At 37.6% G+C, this 21,660-nt stretch overlaps 1 protein-coding gene across 1 annotated transcript in view; it reads right to left on the reverse strand.

The window, feature by feature from the left end:
• nbeal2 (neurobeachin-like 2) overlaps window positions 1-21,660 on the reverse strand; it is a 72,226-nt gene that overhangs the window by 43,664 nt on the left and 6,902 nt on the right. Inside the window, exons 2-10 of the mRNA XM_084089975.1 lie at window positions 11,377-11,465; window positions 10,725-10,886; window positions 10,444-10,525; window positions 9,876-9,988; window positions 8,874-8,956; window positions 7,082-7,167; window positions 6,637-6,949; window positions 4,183-4,289; window positions 377-460 (exon numbers count right to left, since the gene is read on the reverse strand). Of these exons, the coding sequence (XP_083946101.1) occupies window positions 377-460; window positions 4,183-4,289; window positions 6,637-6,949; window positions 7,082-7,167; window positions 8,874-8,956; window positions 9,876-9,988; window positions 10,444-10,525; window positions 10,725-10,886; window positions 11,377-11,465 (1,119 nt within the window). The remainder of the gene's footprint in view (window positions 1-376; window positions 461-4,182; window positions 4,290-6,636; window positions 6,950-7,081; window positions 7,168-8,873; window positions 8,957-9,875; window positions 9,989-10,443; window positions 10,526-10,724; window positions 10,887-11,376; window positions 11,466-21,660) is intronic.

Genomic DNA, 21,660 nt, shown 5'->3' on the forward strand with positions numbered 1-21,660 from the left:
GAAGTAGCAGTTTCATTCTGAAAATTAGTCACAAAAAAATACTTTATTTCAGTTTTGATAGAGGAAACTTTGAAATTATAAATAAACAAAAAATAGGACATTTTTTAACCTGTAAGTACCATAAAATAAAAGGAGGAAGCGCATGTTATAACGTCACCATGGGTGACCTGGTTCTGCACCACAACATCAAAGGTGCTGATAAGATTAACCACACGCGCATAAGGGGCACATTTATCACACGCAAGCACTCTGACTTATCATGCTGATAAGACGAGCGACGTCTCTAAGCTGACCTTTCAGAGACTTTAGGAGAAACATATATAAGGAACGAGAGGAGAGGAGGTGTGAGAAATGAGTCGATGGAGACATGTCATACCTTGGCAGAGGGCGAGTTGCTCATAATGGCGGTGAGGACTCGAATGGCGTGTACTGTGATGCAGTCAGAGCCCTTTTCCCAGACCTACACACACACGCAAAATACACACATCATTTAGTTCACATTCACATCTTCATATAATCTCACGTTAAATGATTAGTTCACCCGAGAATAAATGTTCTGTCATTATTTAAGCATACTAATGTATTTCCAACCCCATTTGAATAATACCAAGGCCGTGACATTTCTGAATGTGACACGGAAACAAAAGAGAATTTAAAGCTGCAGTGAATTTTCGATGATTAATGACTTGTGTTTTTGTCTGCTATCATATGGCTTCAGAAGACTTTAGAAGAATGGAGTGCACAAGTCATATGGACCACTTATATTCTGCATTTATGGTGTTTGTAGTCCATTTTAGCTTGACAGACATGGTCACTGTTATAAGAACTGCATAAAGATACTTCAGAATTTCTCCTTTTGTTTCCATGGACAAAAACAACAGACTATGGGTTTGGAATGACATTTAAGTGAGTAAATAATGATATACACTACCGTTCAAAAATGTGGAGTTAGTATGATTATTAAAAAAAAAAAAAATCATACTTTTATTCAGCAAGGATGCATTAAATTGATTACAAATTGCAGACTTTTATATGGTTAAAAAAAAATGTGTCCAGTTTCCACAAATATATTAAGCAGAACAACTGTTTTGTACATTGATAATAATAAGAAACAATAAAATAATAGTAGGAACTTAATAAAGAAATAATAAAAAACTGTTATTTTAAATTAATAAATATGTCACAATTTTACTGTTTTAACTGTATTTTCAATCAAATAAATGCAGCCTTGGTGAGCAAAATGGAATTTTGTGCGAAATATTAATTTTAGTTGAAGAGTTTCAGAGAGAAGCAAGCGAGGTTGATAAATTCATAAATTCTGAAAACATGCAACAGTAAAGCAATTTTCTCACTTTAACCTTGAAATATTAACCACCACTCAACCACAAATATCCCACCAAAAAAGACCACCAAATGAAACACACATCAAATGTTACACCCACAGCACCACAGCCAGACTACACATGCTAAACATTTAGAAACACTCTGCAAACTGCAAGACAACATGCAAGGTGACATGGCCTTGCAATAATACATCCAAAGAACTTCACACATACTCTCTCTCTCCACACACACACACACACACACACTAAACCACCATCAGCAGGATCCTCACCCTCTGTGTACTGACACTGCACTAACCTTTAAAAAAGTACTCAGATGGTACCATGGTATCAAATGCTACAATTTCATGGTACTATATGATTACCATATGTATATACACGACAGTGTTACTATTGTTAACTAAAACTATTACAAAATAAAATATAAATATTAGGAAAAAACTATGCAAAGGTGATAATTCTTTCTGTCAAAAAAACTGTAATGAGTTTAAGTTGAAGAAATACAATTACTAACTGAAATAAATACACTAAAACTGAAATAGAAACTAATTAATTAATAAATGACAACTATTTAAAAATATTTTTAATAATATGTACTAAAATCTAAACTAAAAATTTAAATAATAACTGAAAATATAAATATAAAACGTAATTCAATAGTATAATATTATATAAATAATATTAAAATAACACTGATATACAATGGAAATAAAGTAGTTGACAAAGTTAACAGGTGTTACATGTTTTTGCAATTTATTTCTACATCAGAACACGAGTGATTACCATCAATCTCACATCCAAATACCAAATATCATGGGATGTATCACCATGTAAGAGAACCGCATAATGTTGTTATTTTCCACATTTCTTTTGTTGCATTTAAGTCAACTGTGAACTAACTGACAGGTGCAAAGACAAGTGTACATGCATGCAAATGTTTTGCTACTGCATATTCACCTAGGCAACATTGCACGTTATGTTATGCAGAATCTAATGTTGCTCAATCAGCAGTTGTCTGTCTGTACATTAGTGTGTTTGTCTGCGTTTGTGTCAGTCGAGTGAAGGGTGGGTTTCCTGCTGACGAACACCACACTGGATCAGCGGTGAAGGGAAAGTACCTGCTCCACTTCAGCCTCTGTGAGCAAACGTGTAGTGAGGTCACATTGGCCCTCACACTCCACCATAAACCTGTTACTCTGATAGAGCTGCAGGACGGACGCACATTCACACACGTACCGTCACAAACAAACACATGAACACAAGTGAGTCAGAGATAAAATAAGCAAGCAGAAATTAAACTTACTGATAGATAAAGCAAAAAGAACTGAAAAGGTAATAGATGAAAAAGAGAAGCTCTTCGCAATCCTCATTACACAACATAATGCCTAGTTACAACACACTCAAAAACCACCCCGCTTAGCCAAACCGACTGGGATCACATACAAACCAGTGACCCAGCACCTAGATTTCATCACCTGATGGAAACAGAGGCTGCACTACAAATAATTTTTATTCGTCACTTTGACGCACTGGGTTGTAAATTGTCTGTCATGTTGTCAATTTTTATCTGTCTGTAAAATATTGCAAAGCTTGATGAGTCAATGACAAATCTAGCTTGTTCCAAGTTCCCAGAATTGCGACATTTGTATTAATATTGGTTTGAAAAATGTATACTATTTTCTTATATCAATTTATATCAATTTTATGACTTAAAATTCTAATGTGGTGTAACCATCAAGTAAAAAGTAGAAACCTATTTTAAGGGTACACATCTTAATCATTATAGTAAAAACATTTTTAAATACAGTTTACGGTGAAAAGTATTTTTGTGCAAATATCATGATTTTGTTTATTTTTTTATATCATTATATTTTAATGAGTTGTACCACATGACTTTTACAACTACCTCAGCTGAACTAACCATGTCAAATGTCAAATTGTCTAATATTTTAAGATACTTATTGACCTTGACACACAGTCATTAGGGTTTGCAGGGATCCACTCTATGATATCATTTCCTCTTTATGTTATGTTTGCATAATGATTGCATCACCTGACTTTGATTTGGTAGACATATTTTTCAAATATTTATTTATTAAAAGAATAAAAAACGTGAGGCTTTTAATATTGGGACAGTTTGACATTATTTGGTAACACTTTATTTTACAGTGTCCTTGTATGTAGTAACTAAAGTGATAACTATAACTTATGCATAATTACATGTAACTAACCCTAAACCAAACCCTAACCTTATAGTAAGTACATGTAGATAATTATTATTACTCAGTACTTAAATGTATAATTACACTGTAACATGGACACCTTAAAATATAGTGTAACTGTGAATTTTAATTCAGAAACTAAAGCATGTTTAAATGTTCTAAATTAAACCTTTATTGTATTTTTGAATAAATGAATAGATCTAGACTAAAAAAATGCCATTGACCATGGTATTTCTGAGACATTTCTGTCTTATCAAGCACTGTGTTGCAGTTTTTATTCTGCTCATGAAATGTGAAAGAACAGCTTCAAATCCCTACTGACATCCTTTAGTCGGAAACTTTCAAAAGCAGGGAAAAACATACCTTAGAAATACCTTATGTAAAAATGATAGAAAGCATATAAACTATTTCTAAAAGCTCTGGATGGAACCGTAGCAAATCTGTGGTTCAGATTAGTTTATTCGAGGACAGGTGTCTGCTTGTTATCTTTCAGAAAAAACACCAGCAGATTGCCACATTTCCATTTTCAGCCATGAGAATGGTTTGAATCCTCAGGGCTGGTATTGTGAAACGCTGCTGCAGATATCTCAGAGGGTTAAAGAGGGTAGCGTTCTGACCTTGCTGTTCTGGATGAGGCGGAGGATGTGCTCAAAACAGTTGTTAGTTAGAAAGATGGCCTGCAACACTGGCCGGTCTGAACACTGCAGGATCTCTGGGATAGCATCTGCAGGGCAAAAACACAAGAACATTCAGACCTGTCGTTCAAGCACTGGGACGTCTGCATTACTCATGGTGTAGAGACTACATGCAACAGCTTCTCTATTCAAATTGTTTCCAGAGAACTGTCTACAATTACTCTGAACTTCTCCAAAAGAGAAGGAAGTTCACCACGAACATAATATAAATGTTTAAACAACATCAAACATATCAGACACAGTGATCTGGGTTAAATATTCAGAATCAGAAGCACTACAATTTGCCATGCATGATACAGTTTTGTTGAGTTGACATGCAATCTCAACGATTTTTTTCTTGATGTAAAATGCCGACAGTTTCATCATGACGTAATATCACATTACAATATACACATACATACTATACTCCACATAAAACTATTCTAAAAAGGCATTTTGCTATTTGTTTCAAAATTATAATGCATGCAGTTTCATGACCTTATATTAATTGAATGTTTGTGTTTTAAAAATGTATGTTAATTATAATTGAACTAGTGAAGACAGAAAAGGTGTTTAAAAAGAGTGAAAAGTTATTTAAAGGAAATGATGAGAAAGTAGAGGACATAAGATATGCACTTTCCCTCACATTTTATTAATAATAATAATAATATGATCAATTTAACCCACAATTTCAACAGAAACCTAGAGGATATAAAGGTCTAGAGGCAACGTGAAAGCTACACTGAATAAACTAAACTAAAAACACAAACAGACCTTGAGAACCTAATAAATGCAAACAAAACAGACAGTGCAAATACAACACAACTCATTAACAAAGCAAACAAGCCAGTGCATTACATATAATGATTTGTTTAATGAAAGGGGTGTGTTCAAATATATGTAATCCTGGAAGGCCGTACATGAGGGTGAGTAAAAGATGACAGAAATAATGTTTAGGGGAATTATACCTTTAAAATGATTTGTCATGAAAATGGAAACTCCCACCATAGAAAAACACTGGATGCTTTAAATGAACACTTGAAATGAACGCAGAACTAACCAACTGATGACTGACCTAAGGTTACTGTGTCTTTACTTAAAGAAACTACAAGAAAGAAAAACTAAACAAAAACATCTTAATTGTCCCGATGAACACTTCAAGTTAACATTTGAAACCCAAAGACTAGTGGCATCATTTACTCACCCTTGCAAACATGTATGAAGTTCTTTATTCTGAGGAACGGCTGCTCGATTGTGAAAAAAACCCCGATCATGATTATTTTAGTAATAATAATATTGAAATCAAGATTTTAACACAATTATTGGTGGGCGATATGATCAAAGTCTTATTTCAGATATCAGATATATAGGTATCTGTGAAATTTCACAATTACAGATACTTCAGCATAAACTAATACTAGGTTTATTAATGTAAAGTTCCTCAAGACAATTTTAGAAGACAAAAGTCAAAAACACAATAAGAACAAAAAAATAATAATTATAAACAAAACTGGCAAATAAATACAACAAATTAAATAAACAGTGCTTTAAGTTTTTCAGGAAGATCAGTGGTATTCAGTTAAGTAATAGCTAATATAATGAATATAATCAAATGTAAACTGTACATTAAATACAGATTAATCCTTAATAAAGCTACTTAAGTTATTCAATCAAGATCAGTGGGTGATTTTTCAGTCTTTTGTTGTTTGATTCTCATTAACAACACAAACAGCAGCAGGTTTATTAGGCTGCTGTCACTTTAAGAGCTGCACTGAATCAATACAGTATATTGATACACATCCTATTTTCTTCCAACTGTTTACATTCACTTAAGACGTTAACGATTTACGTGAATACTCGCTAAAATGGCATTTTTGTGTGTATTTGACCATTTAGTATACTTTGCTTATCTGCGTTTGGCTCCGAATAAGAGTGCGCACACAGAAAAGGGTCTTCTGCGGCTTAATGCACTTTTAATAACACTGTTTAATATCAAGCACGTCTAGCAGTTTAGCAACAGTAGACTGCATTTTACAACACCTGCTTATTTGGCTAATTTGTGTATTAAGTTTTTGGGCTTTTAGGGAGGAGCGAAAGAGCACCCATGTGAAGGAAAGAAAGGTGCGCTGGACAGAATGCGGCAGCAGCACAATAATCGTTTTACCTCGAATAACTTGTTTTCATAATCGTTGGAAGCCAAAATTGAAAATTGAAAATCAATTATGATTAATCGCACAGCCCTAATCTGCAGAACACAAAATAAATAGTCAATGGGGTGCAACTTTTTATCTTTATCTTCCTTTGTGTTCCACAGAAGTAAATCACACAGGTTTGGAACGACATTAGGGTGAGTAAATGATGAAAAATGTTAAAGAGTGATGGCAAATATTCTCTTACTCAGCATATGTTCGAGAAGGATAATGAGGTTATCCTCCCAGGCCAGGATATCTCCCTGCTGGCTCTCTGGTGGCCGGTTCCAGTTGAGCAGCTGGAAGTAATTGTCCAGTACAGTCCGGATCTCCACCTGCCTATCACATGGGCTGCTGGAGTGCAGAAGGTGGATCATTGTGGTCAGGCACCGCAGGGACATTCTAAGCAGCCGAGGGTCCCTGGGCTCTTGCGGGGATAAAGCAGGACAGAGGCACCAGGAACGCAACACAGACATGAGGTCCTTCACAGCCTGGAGGGTGATGGAGAGAAGGCCGTTCCTCTGAAACACACACACACCACAGAAATGACAGCAAGTAACAGACTCATGTAGTAAGGTATGTGGACCCCCATGAAACCCATGTATAACCCATGTAGATAATTCATGTAAACAGGGCCAAATAGTCTAATTTACCTTGCACCCACTGATTACGGCTCCCTGTAGGTGCACCAGCCTCACCACGAGGGGCTCTGGGATTAGTTCACTCTCTTGTAGGTAATCTGTGGGTGTAACCAGTCATTTAGTGACAAGAATCTTTAAGAGGTCATGACATGAGGAACGTCTTTGTCAAAAAGACTGAAAAATTAGGTCTCACTTGGGAGACACTCACCTCTCAGTTTTAGAAATACGGGCAATGAAAATGGCAAGTGGAATTTGAATGCCGAGCCACTCCCCGTACATATGGGTATATGAGATGGCGGCACGCATCAACTCATTCAGGTTTATGCTGAGGAGCCGAGACGAGGGCCCCGGCCATTCAACTGTGATTCAGTTCACCAAAAGTGGCAGGAGGGACATAATGTCTCTGTTCCCTCCATCAGGGAACAAGACGTTCCCTATCTTTCAGTCACATTCGACGTTATGATGAAAAGACTGACATGGAGTGCAGAAGGTGGATCATTGTGGTCAGGCACCGCAGGGACATTCCATGGGTCCAATGGAAAGCTCCACAACCACTGAACTGTGTTACAAATGATAGAGATGCAGATGCTGGCAAGATGTATCGTGCCCTTTTGGCAACTGCTTCCATTAAGTCGTAACCTAACTAGTGCCTCATGTAAGCTTTGAATTTTAGTCCTCCATGCCAACGGGGTGGAAGGGACAGGGCTTACCATGGAGACAGTCGTAGCTGCTGTTCCTTTTACCTGTTCCGTAGGGAGAAACATGTGGAAATACACATATAGACTGACCCTTGGGGCAGTGCAAAATATGGAAATACCTCTGCGGTAGGTCCTGCCTAGAAAGGAATGGAACTACTACAACTAGCAAAATCTGCCCAGGGAAAGACACGGGTTTACCAACTGGGAAACCGTACCATAGAAGTATACACATATGGGATTACCAAGGGGCAAGCACAACATATGTGGCATCTAGCCCAGTACAGGGCGTGACTGAGCGGGCATGCACTCGAGTACTGGGCCTGGCGTTGGACAACTCAGTCGAGTCTGACTCCCGGAGGATGCTCGGAGGAAACTCAATCCAGCCGGTTTATGCCAAGAGGGGAACTCACCTGGAGAGCCAAGAAGGCACTCTTACCCCCCTTAGAGGGGAATGGCGCTGCAAGCGAGACACCGAGCCAGCCTTCCCACACATTAGCTGTTTGTACCCAACACACCGGAATAAACCGGTTCTACTCGGAGATTGTAGAATCTCGTGAAGATATTAGGCGTCGATCAGCCCACAGCTCTGCAGATGTCTGGCAAAGAGGTGCCACGTGCCAACGCCCAGGAGGAGGCAACTCTCCAAGTGGAGTGAGCCCTAACTCCAACGGGACACGGCTTGACTTGGGATTGGTAAGTGGGCCAATGTCTGCTTGGAGACAGCCTTTCCCTTCTGCTGACCTCCAAAAGCAGACAAAGATGTAAGAGAAGTCCGTGTAAACATGCAGGGCGCATGTTTTGGCCATTGCCTGCAGGCTGCAACACAGTCCTGCTTCTCTTATGTGTTGATTTGTGCTGATGAGGAGACCGGTTGGAATCTAGCCTCAAATGTAACGTCTTGATCCCATTTCTCTCTCTTTTTTCTGTCTCATCTGTCATGTACATTACATCAATGGTCTTTGCAAGACTCAGTTACTCAATAGTTCTTTACAAACAGCAAGCCATTTTGTCTCATGTAAGGCAGGATGTGTGATATCTCCCAGGATGTGATGAAGTGAGTAAATGGGGGTAAAGATTGTGTTAGAAGGCAGGAGTGGGTGACATACCGTGGAAGAGCAAAGGAAGCTCCTCTGGCAGAACAAGAGGGGAGAATTTATACTTGCTTCTCTCCAGCATACTGACTTCCTCCCTGAAAAACACATATCAAAGCTCTTTGTGGAAATACTTGACACATTCTTACTTATCACTCAAGCAATAAGCTACAGGACACTGCAATAAATCATCTTAAACAGTAGAAGCATAGAATATTAAGACTTGTTACTTTTCTTTATTTTCTCAACTTGCTTTTTTCTTGTTTTAAGCATAAATCTAACTAATACATTATTCCATAATAATAATAAATGGCAGTAATACCGTGGTATTTTGATATATACATCAAGTTCATTAATCTACTTATACACCATGGAATTGACATGAATTATGTTTATTTTTCTTGTTTTAAGCAAAAATCTCTTAAAAGTAATAAACTATTCAATAATAATAAAAGCAATACAATTATGTTTTCAGGCTGTAATACCATGGTATTTTATGCATTCCATATTCCACGGTACTTTACAGAATTACCATAATGGCTGTTTCCATAAGAATGTGGTAACACTGTAATACTTTACTACAGTACAAGGGACTACACAATTCCTCTGCCAATTACCAAAATATACTGTTTATGGAGGCCAAAACAGTGACTGTTTATAGAATTAAATTTCTGTTTAGTCACTGTTATACAACAGTTTTTAACATCCAATCCATTTGTAGAGCTGGAAATATCCATTTTATAACACATACTATTCCATGAACTTCACTTTAGTGGATGGGTAGAACAGTGCTGTTTGAAGAGATGCATTGGTGCTGTGAGGAGTTTATGCTTTGTGTAAATCAGACAGTTGAGCATAAGAACGCTTGAGAGCTGAGATGTGAGGTCTGGGTGTGTTATTAACTGTTAAAGTGGAGCTGAAACAGAGCTTGCAGCTCTCAACGGCTCCTACGTATTCCTATTGTGGTTTAACACCCTGCCCAACTCACAGACACACACACACACAGCACACACTCACCCTGCCTGCCGTCTCCTCCACGTCTGATAAGGGTCAAAGAGATTTTCGCACAGTAGTAGGCCGTGTTGTACCACCGACTGTAAAGTGCTCTGATCATCTGGCTGCTTCTTCAGCTGTAACAAACATACATACACATGCTTGATTGAGTCTTGTGAATACACAAACCTAGCTTGTTATCACACAAACACTCCTTTGAATAAAGTAGAGGTCTTCCACCCAAAGCTTTCTGATGCAACCTGTTAGATCAGCACAGTAAACACGTGTATCGTGATAACAATAGCTGCATAACATACAGTTAAGTGGACAAAATGTTCATTGGTATGTTTAGAATAAACAAAAAATGCAATACAAATTAAGTGAACTAGTTTTGATATCTAACACTAGAGTAACACTAGAAAATTTTGCGGCTTTCTTCTACTGATAAGATAACGGAGAGGTGACAAGAAAAAATAAGAAGAGGAGGGGAATGGGATTAGGAAATGACGCAAACTAGACTCATATTTCCCACATGTATCAGCAGTGGTGCAAACCACAGTGAAACAGCTTCACAGATTTTTTGACTTCTTACCTGAGACAAACAGAAGTTTAGGAGCTTGATTGTCTCAAACACAAACCCAGGGGTCTTTTCAGAGTCTATGTTCTCCATATTCCTGCAGGCAGAGATTTCAAAAGGATTCACATCAGCACTGGTATTATTGTACACACCAAATTTAGCATATTTAGCATAAACCGCTGCCTTGCGTTATCCCTGTTGTTCGAAGATAGAAGCATATCAACAGGGGTTTGAGCCACTGGGGCATTGTCACAAAGAGAATGATGGTGTTCACTATGTGCTCCGTGGGAACTGACCTGCAGATGATGATGAAGAACTTGATGAGGAGCAGTGGGTGTGGAGCAGTGCTGTTCTTGTCCTGCCCTGACATGTGGAGGGCGCTGTGCCACAGCTGGGTGCTGAGGAACACCAGTACCTCCTTGGGGAGGAGGGGAACATCGGCGCTCCATTCCTCCAGCCTGCAGACAAAAACATGTTTGTTTTGCTGTTTTTGTCTAGTTTTGCTGTTGCTTTTTATTTTGCTTTGCTTTTTGTTTTGTTTTGATGAAGGATTGATGAATAGACATCAAAAAAGTCAAAGTACTGTTTGTTTTATTTAACTGAAGTCATTGAACATAAGCCTTGGTCATCCTTGTTTCGTCTGCTCTTTTTAAAAAAAGTAGGCGAATGTCTTAGGCTATTGCGTCACATTCCATTAACATATTTCCAGACAGCCTCAATTTTTTCTTCTTCAAAATTTTTAATTAGTAGCCCTTGCTGAACTACAACACTGGGCTGTAAGTTTTCAAAAGATGGATTTTTTCAAACTCAGCAACCGTTAAATATGCAATTAAACAAATATAGACCGCTTAATACCATCATAGTCAGAGTTCCATCTGGACCTGACCACCTACAGATCAACTCCCTGTGTCTGTGACATTTTGATAGGTCAGCATGTAACCGACTCACCGACGAGGCTCCGTCGACTGCACATCAATGATCTTCTCAAAAGACGCCACAAATGCCTCCAACCACTGCTGCAGGTAAACAACATCTTTCTGAAAGAAAGAAAAAGGGAAAGAGTAAGAGTCGGTAAAACATCTTTTGACAGGACAGCCCCATTGTCAAAGGAATGGGTTACGAAGAAACGCACACTTTTGGTAATCCAAAAAAAGTTCCACTTTTAAAACCACTTCTCCAGTCCATTGTGCTCTGTCCAGCTGTTTTTGAACACATAAAACTCCCATAAGAAATGCATCTGATCAGGGACAGGTGAACCCGAAACCAGCTTATTTGTTGTTTCCTTAAGACCAGTATCAACTAGTACAATCAATAGTCTCTCAGGCAACCCACCAAATAGTCAAAATAAGTCACATGCGTAATAAGTCTTTGCACCACAAGGTTTTACTAAAGCATGACTGGGCGCTATCTCCAAAATCAGAGCATGCACACCCTTGTGTTAACACAACAGGAAACTACAAAGTATGCAAACTTGTGCAATGTAACAGTGGATACTGTGAATTCTTAATGCAATCAATGCAGTGACACCCATACTTTCGTCAATAGGACAAGTAGTGTTCGCTACTATAGTTCGCATTATAGTATTACCAAGTAGTATATATATATATATGTGATGATGATGATGATGATGAAGAACATATATATATATATATATATATATATATATATATATATATATATATATATATATATTTCTTTTCTCTTTTTTTTTTCAAAGCAATAGTGTGCTGAGTTACAAAAATAAGTAGCACTTGCAATGTCTCCCATTAGACTGTTTGTGCAAATATAAAAGAGTAAATCTGATTAAATATGGTTTGACAAACACTCTCAACGAGACATCTTTGTACCTTACTTATCCATGAAATGTTCATAGTAGTACATTAAACATACACATTAAAACTTTAAAGTAGTATGTATGCACCTTTAAGGGGTAGATGGTACAGCGTTGTCCCAAAGTTGAACTGCCACAGTGACAAGCTGTTGTACTCCTAAGGGTATCTTTTTTTTTTTCTGAGAGTGTACATCACAACATTTGCCAAATGCAAACATTTATATGTAGTTTTATTGGGTTCCTTATTATCGCTACCATTGCAACCTACTCTGCAAGAAATTCTCATTGTCTGCCTTCAAATCATATTGTTGTTAAAATTCCCTTTTTCTCAGCTGTGAAGCATGAACAACTGGTGCATAAACCTTCAGTCATACCCTGCTATTCGATCTCATGAATCAATTATAACTAAAACAGGAGGCCTGGTTAAACAAATCACATGTCCTGTCTGGGTAATTTAATGAGATAGTCTTTGTAGAACACTTCTCTAGCATGGCACTAGCAATGGGTTCAAATTCAAGGGAATGCATGAACTGATCGAATGTAGACCTAACGATCGAATGTAACTCTGACATTAAGTATTTCCAGGCATAATCAATGAATCAAAATAACTGCTGATATAATTCACCTTTTGATGGAGAGATCACAATAACCTTTACTGTAAAGTTCTGTTGAGAATGAGTCACAAGCAAGAACATGTGTATCAAGACGAATAAACCCTTGCATGTGACTGTCACTTGAAAGCGGCTGGTGGAAAACATTTCAAAGAGCGAGGAGCTATGCTTAGCTTAAATGATGCGGCTTGATCCGCCCACTCATATAGGGGAAGTTGGGCTGTCAGCAGCTTCATAAAACACTCTCTGAAATGTACACACTCTGATCACAAAATACAGGGGGCTTCTGGTATACTAAAGCAATGTGCACTACAGCAGAATGCAACTGTAAAATAACATTAAACCTGCTCAAGGTAGAAAAAAATGAACTTTACCAATTGCTGTTCATTTAGGGGCCAGTCCATGTCTCATGGCAGGTGATGTGCGGTGGAGGGGCTCTTGTTACCCCGGACTCTGCTGAGCCCCCACCAAAATGGTTCTAAAACGTCCAGAATGTGTCCACTTGTAAGCCTCAGTATCAATCAGAATCCATCATGATGCCTCGGTTTAGACGCACTGGCTTACTTCTCTGCTCTTTTCTGCTCTCTTGCTGTCTGTACGTCTGTCAAGCAACCAGGAAATGGCAAGTCACTTTAACTGAGCCACATTTCCTGTCTTCTCTCAGCTGGGCTTATCGTCACCATGTTCGCTTCCTTCTTTGCCGCTACCACAGCTTTATTGGAAGAGTGTGTATCACCTTGCCATGAACGACAACCGGTGAGCTATACGGTGTATGATGCATGCAACCTTTCACAACATTTTTTATGAAAATTCTGTCTTTATTTATTCTCTTTCAGGTTGTTCAAAACCTGTATGACTTTCTTTCATTAGAGGAACACAATGAAAAATGATGGATGGGGAATGGAGCTTTTTAAGTTTCGAAAAGGGCAACAACAAAAAAAAGATTCAGCATAAAAGTCTCATAATAGTGATGTATACAACTAATGCACCAAAGTCTTCTGTAAACATACGACAGCTTTGTGTTACAAACAGGTTGAAATGTACATTGTTATTCACTGATAATCTTCCTCTCCAGTGAGGTGTTAGTAGCTATGACCGAACTGCTATGAGAGTTGAACTTGAGAAAAAGATCACCCTGATTCTTGAGCAAATCATTCACATTGGTTTTGTAAACTGGATCAATTGAGTTACTGAAAGACATCTGATTTATATAATTACTGCAGATTTCAAGATTGTCAGTGAATAACAAATTAAAGGGTTATTCTGTCATCATTTACTCACATGACATTCCAAACCCATACGAATCCCAAATGAATTGAGCCGTTTAATCAAAGAGGCAATGAATTTATATTGAACAGATTTAATTTAGGGTTTTAATATCAACATATAAACATTGATCAGCGCATATAGAACATCAAAAACGGTAAACGGAAACTCAACAGAAGCTTGCTTGACGCCCGAGAACCATTGACTTTGTTTTCACACGTCAAGCACAGTTGATCATTGTTTACATGTGAATAAAACCAAAATTAAATCTGTGCATCATATAAAACGATCATGTCTCTTCAGAATAATTGCTCAAACCATATGGATTTCTTCTACAATCTCTTAATGAACTTTTTAAAGCATCAAAGTTTTTCAATGGAGGGATAGAAAATCTCTCAGGATTCAATAAAAATATCTTCGTTTGAATTTCAAAGATGAACAAACGTCTGGAACGATCATGAGGGTGTGTAACTGTGTGAGAAACAGACCGAAATGTCATCATCAAATTAATCAAATGACTTGGATTTGGAGGATTTGGTATACAGTGCAGAAGTTATTTTGTCATTTTGGAGCTTACCCGTTCTCATTCACTTTTATTAAAATAATAATAATAAATCACATTTTTTATTTACAGCGACAAATTCATTGTAAATCATCATGCTATCAAAGGCTGATCAAAAACGTTGTGACACTGTAAATTGAACTGAATTCTTTCTAAAGACCTTGACAGAGTTGAAAGCCCAGTTGTGCAACAGAGAATCCTCTCATTTCGGCAAAGACTCACACAGACTCTGGCTGAGTGCTGTAATAGCGTGCATTCATCCCACAAAAGTCAAAAAGATTTAGTGTGGCTTTCAAGTAATAGCTGAAGGGAAACCTGAAGATTGAGCGACGATATATCAGTGATTCTGTCATCGGTATGAATCAATAGTCAGGTGGAAATGGCATGCCTTGACTTGATTAGATGCATACATCTGCATGGGAAGGGAACCCTAAAATTAAACTCTTAAAGCAATGACACGGAACTGCAGTTGAGCTGGTATTGACTCACTATGCCGATTGATCACTTGATCCGAACTAAGTGCTGAGCTTAATGGGGGAAATGCCAACAGTGTGTCTCTGTGGACCCAGTGTTGCCTACTGTTTATATCATCACCCTTAATGAGTTTTCCATTTTAAGCTCTGGCACAATTGAATCCAGTAAATTAGTTTTTGAACTTGACACAGATTTCATTTATTGAGAATACCAGATTTACAAGACCATTTTGGACACTTTTCTTAGAAGAAAAAAAAAGAGTTGTGTATATATATATATATATATATATATATATATATGATCAATAAGTCATGGCAATGTATGTTTTTCCATTACTTTAACTCAAAATAATTTAACCAATTTCAACATAAAAAGTTATAGTTAGGCAGACAAAATATGTGAGAATAACTATATTTATGTACAGAGGTTGGGTGGTCTTATAACCGCTGTTACTCGACTACATAATCCGTCAGGGTTGCTTCATTTCAACAGAATTAAAATTGCACTTCCTCAAACTAACCGTTAAAAATAAAAACAACAGCCAACATGCTAAACCTTTTTAATTGATAATGGGAAATGAAAATGTTTCATGCAGATCTCAGAACTGAAACTATTGTGAAACCATTGTAAATTCATATTCACATCCATATGTCATGTGGAAAACACTCTTACTACAAGCCATACCTGCCAACAAAAATGAGCTACACTAAATACTTTCTAAATAAAGCTTTAACTACTTCTGACGTTTCATGAATAAGGTACAAAACTTGAACAAATCAACAAAGTCAACATATGGAAACTAAAATTTGGTCGAAATACATTTTAGATATTGTGTGATTATTATTTTTGGCACGTAATAGTAAATAAAAAATAAAAAAACATATGTATGTACATTTTTGAAGATAAGTTATAGAACTTGCATTAAAAAAAATCAAGAAAAATATGTTTGATCATTTTTCTTACAATATGTTATATGCCAGTGGCAGTTAATATTAAGAACACTGCAAAATATTTTTTTTTTACAGAATTTGGTTACAGAATGATTCTCAATAAAATAATTAAGAACATCGAATGAGATTATGTCTTCCAGTCTAATCCTGGGTGTCATAATTCAATACAGTATAGTCATACAGTTTTTGGTAATAAAAACACATTTGATGTTGAAACTTTGACGTTGTGTGATTTTCATTTTTTGTTATAGTCAAGAAAGTCAAAACCGCTGAGGTGGAACAGACCAAAATCCCCATTTCAAGGGGGAGATGGAGACTTTCATGCTTTTCATGCGAGATTAATTCCATGTTAAGACAATATTGTATCAAATTGGTCTTTTTAATGAGTACCCTATTCATGAGAACTAATTGCTATTCATTCCCCTTTTCCATAAATATGATAATTGTCTTGTGATGATTTAAGGAGAGTTAGTTACATTCAGGTCAGTTCTTGAATGGTATATTTGAGTGCAGTGGTATTCTCTGAAGATGGCAAATCACAGATGAGCCATTCTGTTTGAGATTCCTTGCAGCTCTCAGCGCCTGCAGCTGCTCAGCGGACACAAAGAGAGTTTTTCACCGGGTTTCTATTAATTATTCTCAATGTCAGTAAACACAGGCCCCAAGGCACATGTGAAAAAGACTTTTCACGAGGCAAAACATTAAAAATACTTTAACATTTTCATGATTATTCAAGACAAATTAACTCTATGCACACCTAGACCAACTTAAAAGGCTCAACCAGTCGCACCATGTACTGTGTGGCTTCCATACAAACAGCCGCCACCAACTGCCACAAGCCTCACCCACAATAGCAACAGGATAATGTCCTTTAAACATAACCCTAAAAGAAGGCAACAATCACTTCCTCTTAATTAGGTATTAGGGGATCAAAATTACTATAGAATAAATGGTAGCTTCATGACATACCATTGAACAAAGTAGTGTAGCTGAATTACTGTTCCTGATTAGCCTTCTTCCAGGTGATTGAAGTTAAATGAGTCAAAGAGGGTTAAATATAGTCAAACAGTCCCATGGGGAAGTCTCGGAAAGTACTGGAGCTCCTTGACAGCAGCGGCCTGGACTTGTCCCTCCACCTGGGTTTTTTTTAAAGTCTTTCTCTAAAAAGCAGTGTGGATTGCCCTGCAGCATTGAAAATGTTACTGCACCTCTATTGAACTGTTTTTTTTTACCAGGCCTGCCAGTTTTGGTTTTGTAGAAAAAAATGTAACAAACAAAAATAAGAAAAATAAGAAGTCAACGTTTAGCTAAATGTTACATTGTCTCAACATTTAGATACAATACTATATCAAGGCCAGACTTTAAAAGCAACAAATAGTATCATTTCCAAAACCGAAGTCATATTAAAAATGTGTCTTCTGCATAGAGTATAAGTATGTTTAATCAAATGTGTGTGGAGATCAAGTATGTGTTTAAGGTTGTAAATTGGTCAGTTGTTTTTAACACATTTCTAACATGTATTATCACATTGCTATATTTCTAGCATGTTTTAGCATATAGCATGTGTTAACATTGCTATCATGTTTTAGCCATAGATGTACAGTATATATATACACGTAATTCCTCATCATTAGCGGCTGTTTCTAAGGGCCAATATACGTAAGTCCGTAAACACTTGAGACGAGAGCAAGTGTTTGTCTGTAACCATAGTTATTCGCAAGTATGCATATCTACAGTATATAGCTGTAACAGTCTTTAGCAGATATACCGACTACCGATTTCTTGTTATCGTGATTGGCCGATACCGATCATTCAAACATTATATAAGTGATATGTAACCTCTCTGTTGACTGTCACTGTTAACCCTTTAACACCTGAAGGCATGTTTAATGATTTTTTTAATGATAAGTGGCATACTTAAATGTAATGGCTTATAACTCTACAATCAATCAATAAAACAAGGCATCATCAAGTACATGGTTCATTTGATAGAAAACCTTTCAAATTTGAAAGAAAATAGATTTTGATCACGTTTGGAGGATCTTATATTACTGCTGAGAAAATCCCAGAAAAGTTATGCAATTTATTGATTTATTTTGTTATTATTCATGCTTGAAATGATTGGAAAGTATATAAGACAGATCATAAAATCAAGTTTGGGCTTGTTCACAATCATGCCAACTGCATCTGGGCCAAATTTTTTATGTTGATATTATTATTATATGTTGATATCTCAAAACAATCTAAATTTATGACATTTGGAACCATGGTAACCTTTTTAATCAAGTGTCCAAAAACCTCTCCAAACAAATGATCAAATGTTTTAGTGAACATAAAAACTACAAGTGTAAATGCATATAATATAATATAATATAATATAATATAATATATAATTTTTTATATAATAACATATAAAAAGTAACAAGTAATAAGATCCTGATTGATGAGTAAGCGCTGTTTCAGCTTTGCGCTTCTATTCTATGGCACACACACGGTTAATCAAGACCTGTCAATCTGAGTGATCGATCCAGTGACAGTCCAATCTTTAAACATCGTCCCTACCCTACCGACCATACCTGAGATCCAGATTCCATTGGTATAACTTTTTTAAATGACGTTAGAAAACACTGCATCATGATCACGATGAGTTTGGATCCCGGCAGTCCTACCTTTAGCAAAGCAGCATGCCATGATGTCACTCCCGTGAGAATTTTCTCAAGATCTGCGCATCATGTTATGTTGTGTGTGGACTCGTTTAAATCGATACAACCTTCTTTTTTAAATAAAGATGTGCGATTTACTATGGTTTACTAATGTTTTGTGAAGTTACAAAGCAGAACTTAGCGCAAAAGCCTCATCTGTATACCATTCACATATGCGCCAGCGGCGACATTTTAAGGTTTTATATAATTAAAGGTGCAGTCTGTAACTTTTGGCGCTCTAGCGGTTAATAAACAGAACTGCATGCGTCTTTCAAAAGAACATTGTAGCCGGCGCTCCTTCTCTCCGTTTATGTCTATGACGAGTCACGCAGGTACTGGGCTACTCCGCAGTGGTACGACCCGAACCAGTCTAATAGTCTGAAAATAAACACTTATTATAGGTACTGTAGTGATTCAGACAAAAACACGGTTTGGAAAATGGATTCATTATGTATTCGCTTATTATATACATTTTGAAAACAAAAAAGTTATGGACTACAGCTTTAAATTGTGATCGGTTTGTGAGATCGGCCAAATTTAGTGACTACCGATCGAGTCATAGAATGTGTAAAATATATAGCTTGGCGGTTATTACAACCAAAAGGCTGCACAATGTAGTGGCCTTTTTGATGAAAATTCATTGATTTATTAGTGTAGTGATGAACTACATCATGTTGGCCGTTCCAAGATGGCAGACACATTGACATGTCTGGAGCGGCAAAAGCCTACCTACATGTCTATGGTTTTAGCATATTGCTAAATGTTTACCATGTTTGTAGTATGTTTTAACATGCTGCAAGTGCTAGCATGTTCCCCGTGAGTATTTTTAAAATAGCTAATAATACAAATAAGAACAAATAAGCATAATAATAAAAGAAACACAGTAGCACACAACAATATCCATCCATCTTCTTCCGCTTATCCGGGGCCGGGTCGCAGGAGCAGCAGTCTAAGCAGAGATGCCCAGACTTACCTGTCCCTAGAAACTTCCTCTAGCTCTTCCGGGGGGACACCAAGACGTTCCCAGGCCAGCCGGGAGACATAGTCCCTCCAGCGTGTCCTAGGTCTTCCCCGGGGTCTCCTCCCGGTGGGACGCACCCGGAACACCAGGAGGCATCCGGAACAGATGCCCGAGCTACCTCAGCTGGCTCCTCTCGATGTGGAGGAGCAACGGCTCTACTCTGAGCTCCTCCCGAGTGACCAAGCTCCTCACCCTAACTCTAAGGGAGCGCCCAGCCACCCTGCAGAGAAAGCTCATTTCGGCCTCCTGTATCCGGGATCTTGTCCTTTCGGTCATGACCCACAGCTCATGACCATAGGTGAGAGTAGGAATGTAGATTGACCGGTAAATCGAGAGCTTCGCCTTGCGGCTCAGCTCTTTCTTCACCACAACAGACCGGTACATCGACCGCATTACTGCAGAAGCTGCACCGATCCGTCTGTCAATCTCCCGTTCCATCCTTCCCTCACTCGTGAACAAGACCCCAAGATACTTGAACTCCTCCAACTGAGGCAGGAACTCTCCACCAACCTGAAGTGGGCAAGCCACCCTTTTCCGACTGAGAACCATGGCCTCGGATTTGGAGGTGCTGTTTCTCACCCCAGCTGCTTCGCACTCGGCTGCAAACCGTCCCAGTGCATGCTGAAGGTCCTGGTCTGATGGGGCCAGCATGACAACATCATCCGCAAAAATATAATTTTTATTATCTCGATTTTTTGATCATGCTGTAAAGTGTAACAACAACAATCACCAGGCCGTTGGCCCTCTGCAGGCATTTGTTAATACATAATGTACATAAGTTGATTATGTTATATTATGTAGATTACATAATGCATTTTAACAGTGTAAGTGTTGTTCAATAAAACCATATGATTACTTGCTTTTAAAACTTTATTTGAACCTATTATTATTATTATTCTATATTTACAAAAAATATTTTAAGTCATTTTAAAGGCTATTGTTCACATGGGTCTATTTTTATTACCACAAAAAAGTATCCGATTACTCGATTAATCATCAAAATAATCAACCGATTATAATACCATAAATTAAACCGTGTCTGAAACCTGAAACCTTTTTTTGAAACCTGTCTACTACTGAAACAGAACTACAAATCCTGCTCTCCTGTTTCATATTTTCTGGTCACAGGAAAAGCCTATAACTACTGTCTGGAGCAAACAAGCGGATACATAGACTCATAGATTTACATAAAAAAGAATGATTAGATCTCCCAATAAATCACCATGCAGTTGAGTAATAAAGAACGTCTTGCAACATAAAACAAATCCACTGGACAAAAACGATAACAATGACACATCAATGCAAAAGCCTGAGGTCAAGGCTAAGATCACAGCTTTCTGGTTCATCCAGACAGCCTGCTTGTGTGCACATCCCCAGCCACTTTAAGCGGGTGATGAAGTCAGTGGTTGCGTCAATGACTCAAACTAAATATGTGTGAAGGTCATAAAACGCATTACAAAATCAGGAAATAGCAAACTTTTTTTAGTATCTTTTTGATGAATCTGCTGTTCAAAGAACAGGTTGTAACTGTTTGCTGTAACTTGCACTGTGAAATTGGGTTTGGGTTTGACAGTGCAGAGTCATTCTCATGTCTGCTTAAAACGTTACATACTCAGACCCTGATGGAAATCATTTTGGTGCTATCCTGGGCTGTTGTGCATTTATTAGAAAGATCTTGTTTCTGTTGATAAAAACATTAGTGAGCAAGAGTGGACATTGGCAGTTATACTCGGCCTCTAAACGTACTAAATATATGAACATATCTGTAGAAAGATCTAGTATGCACTACAACAATTTACAGTAAGCACGCAGTGT

This window comes from Abramis brama, assembly GCF_963993115.1.
Source record: "Abramis brama genome assembly, chromosome: 17".
Lineage (NCBI taxonomy): Eukaryota > Metazoa > Chordata > Actinopteri > Cypriniformes > Leuciscidae > Abramis > Abramis brama.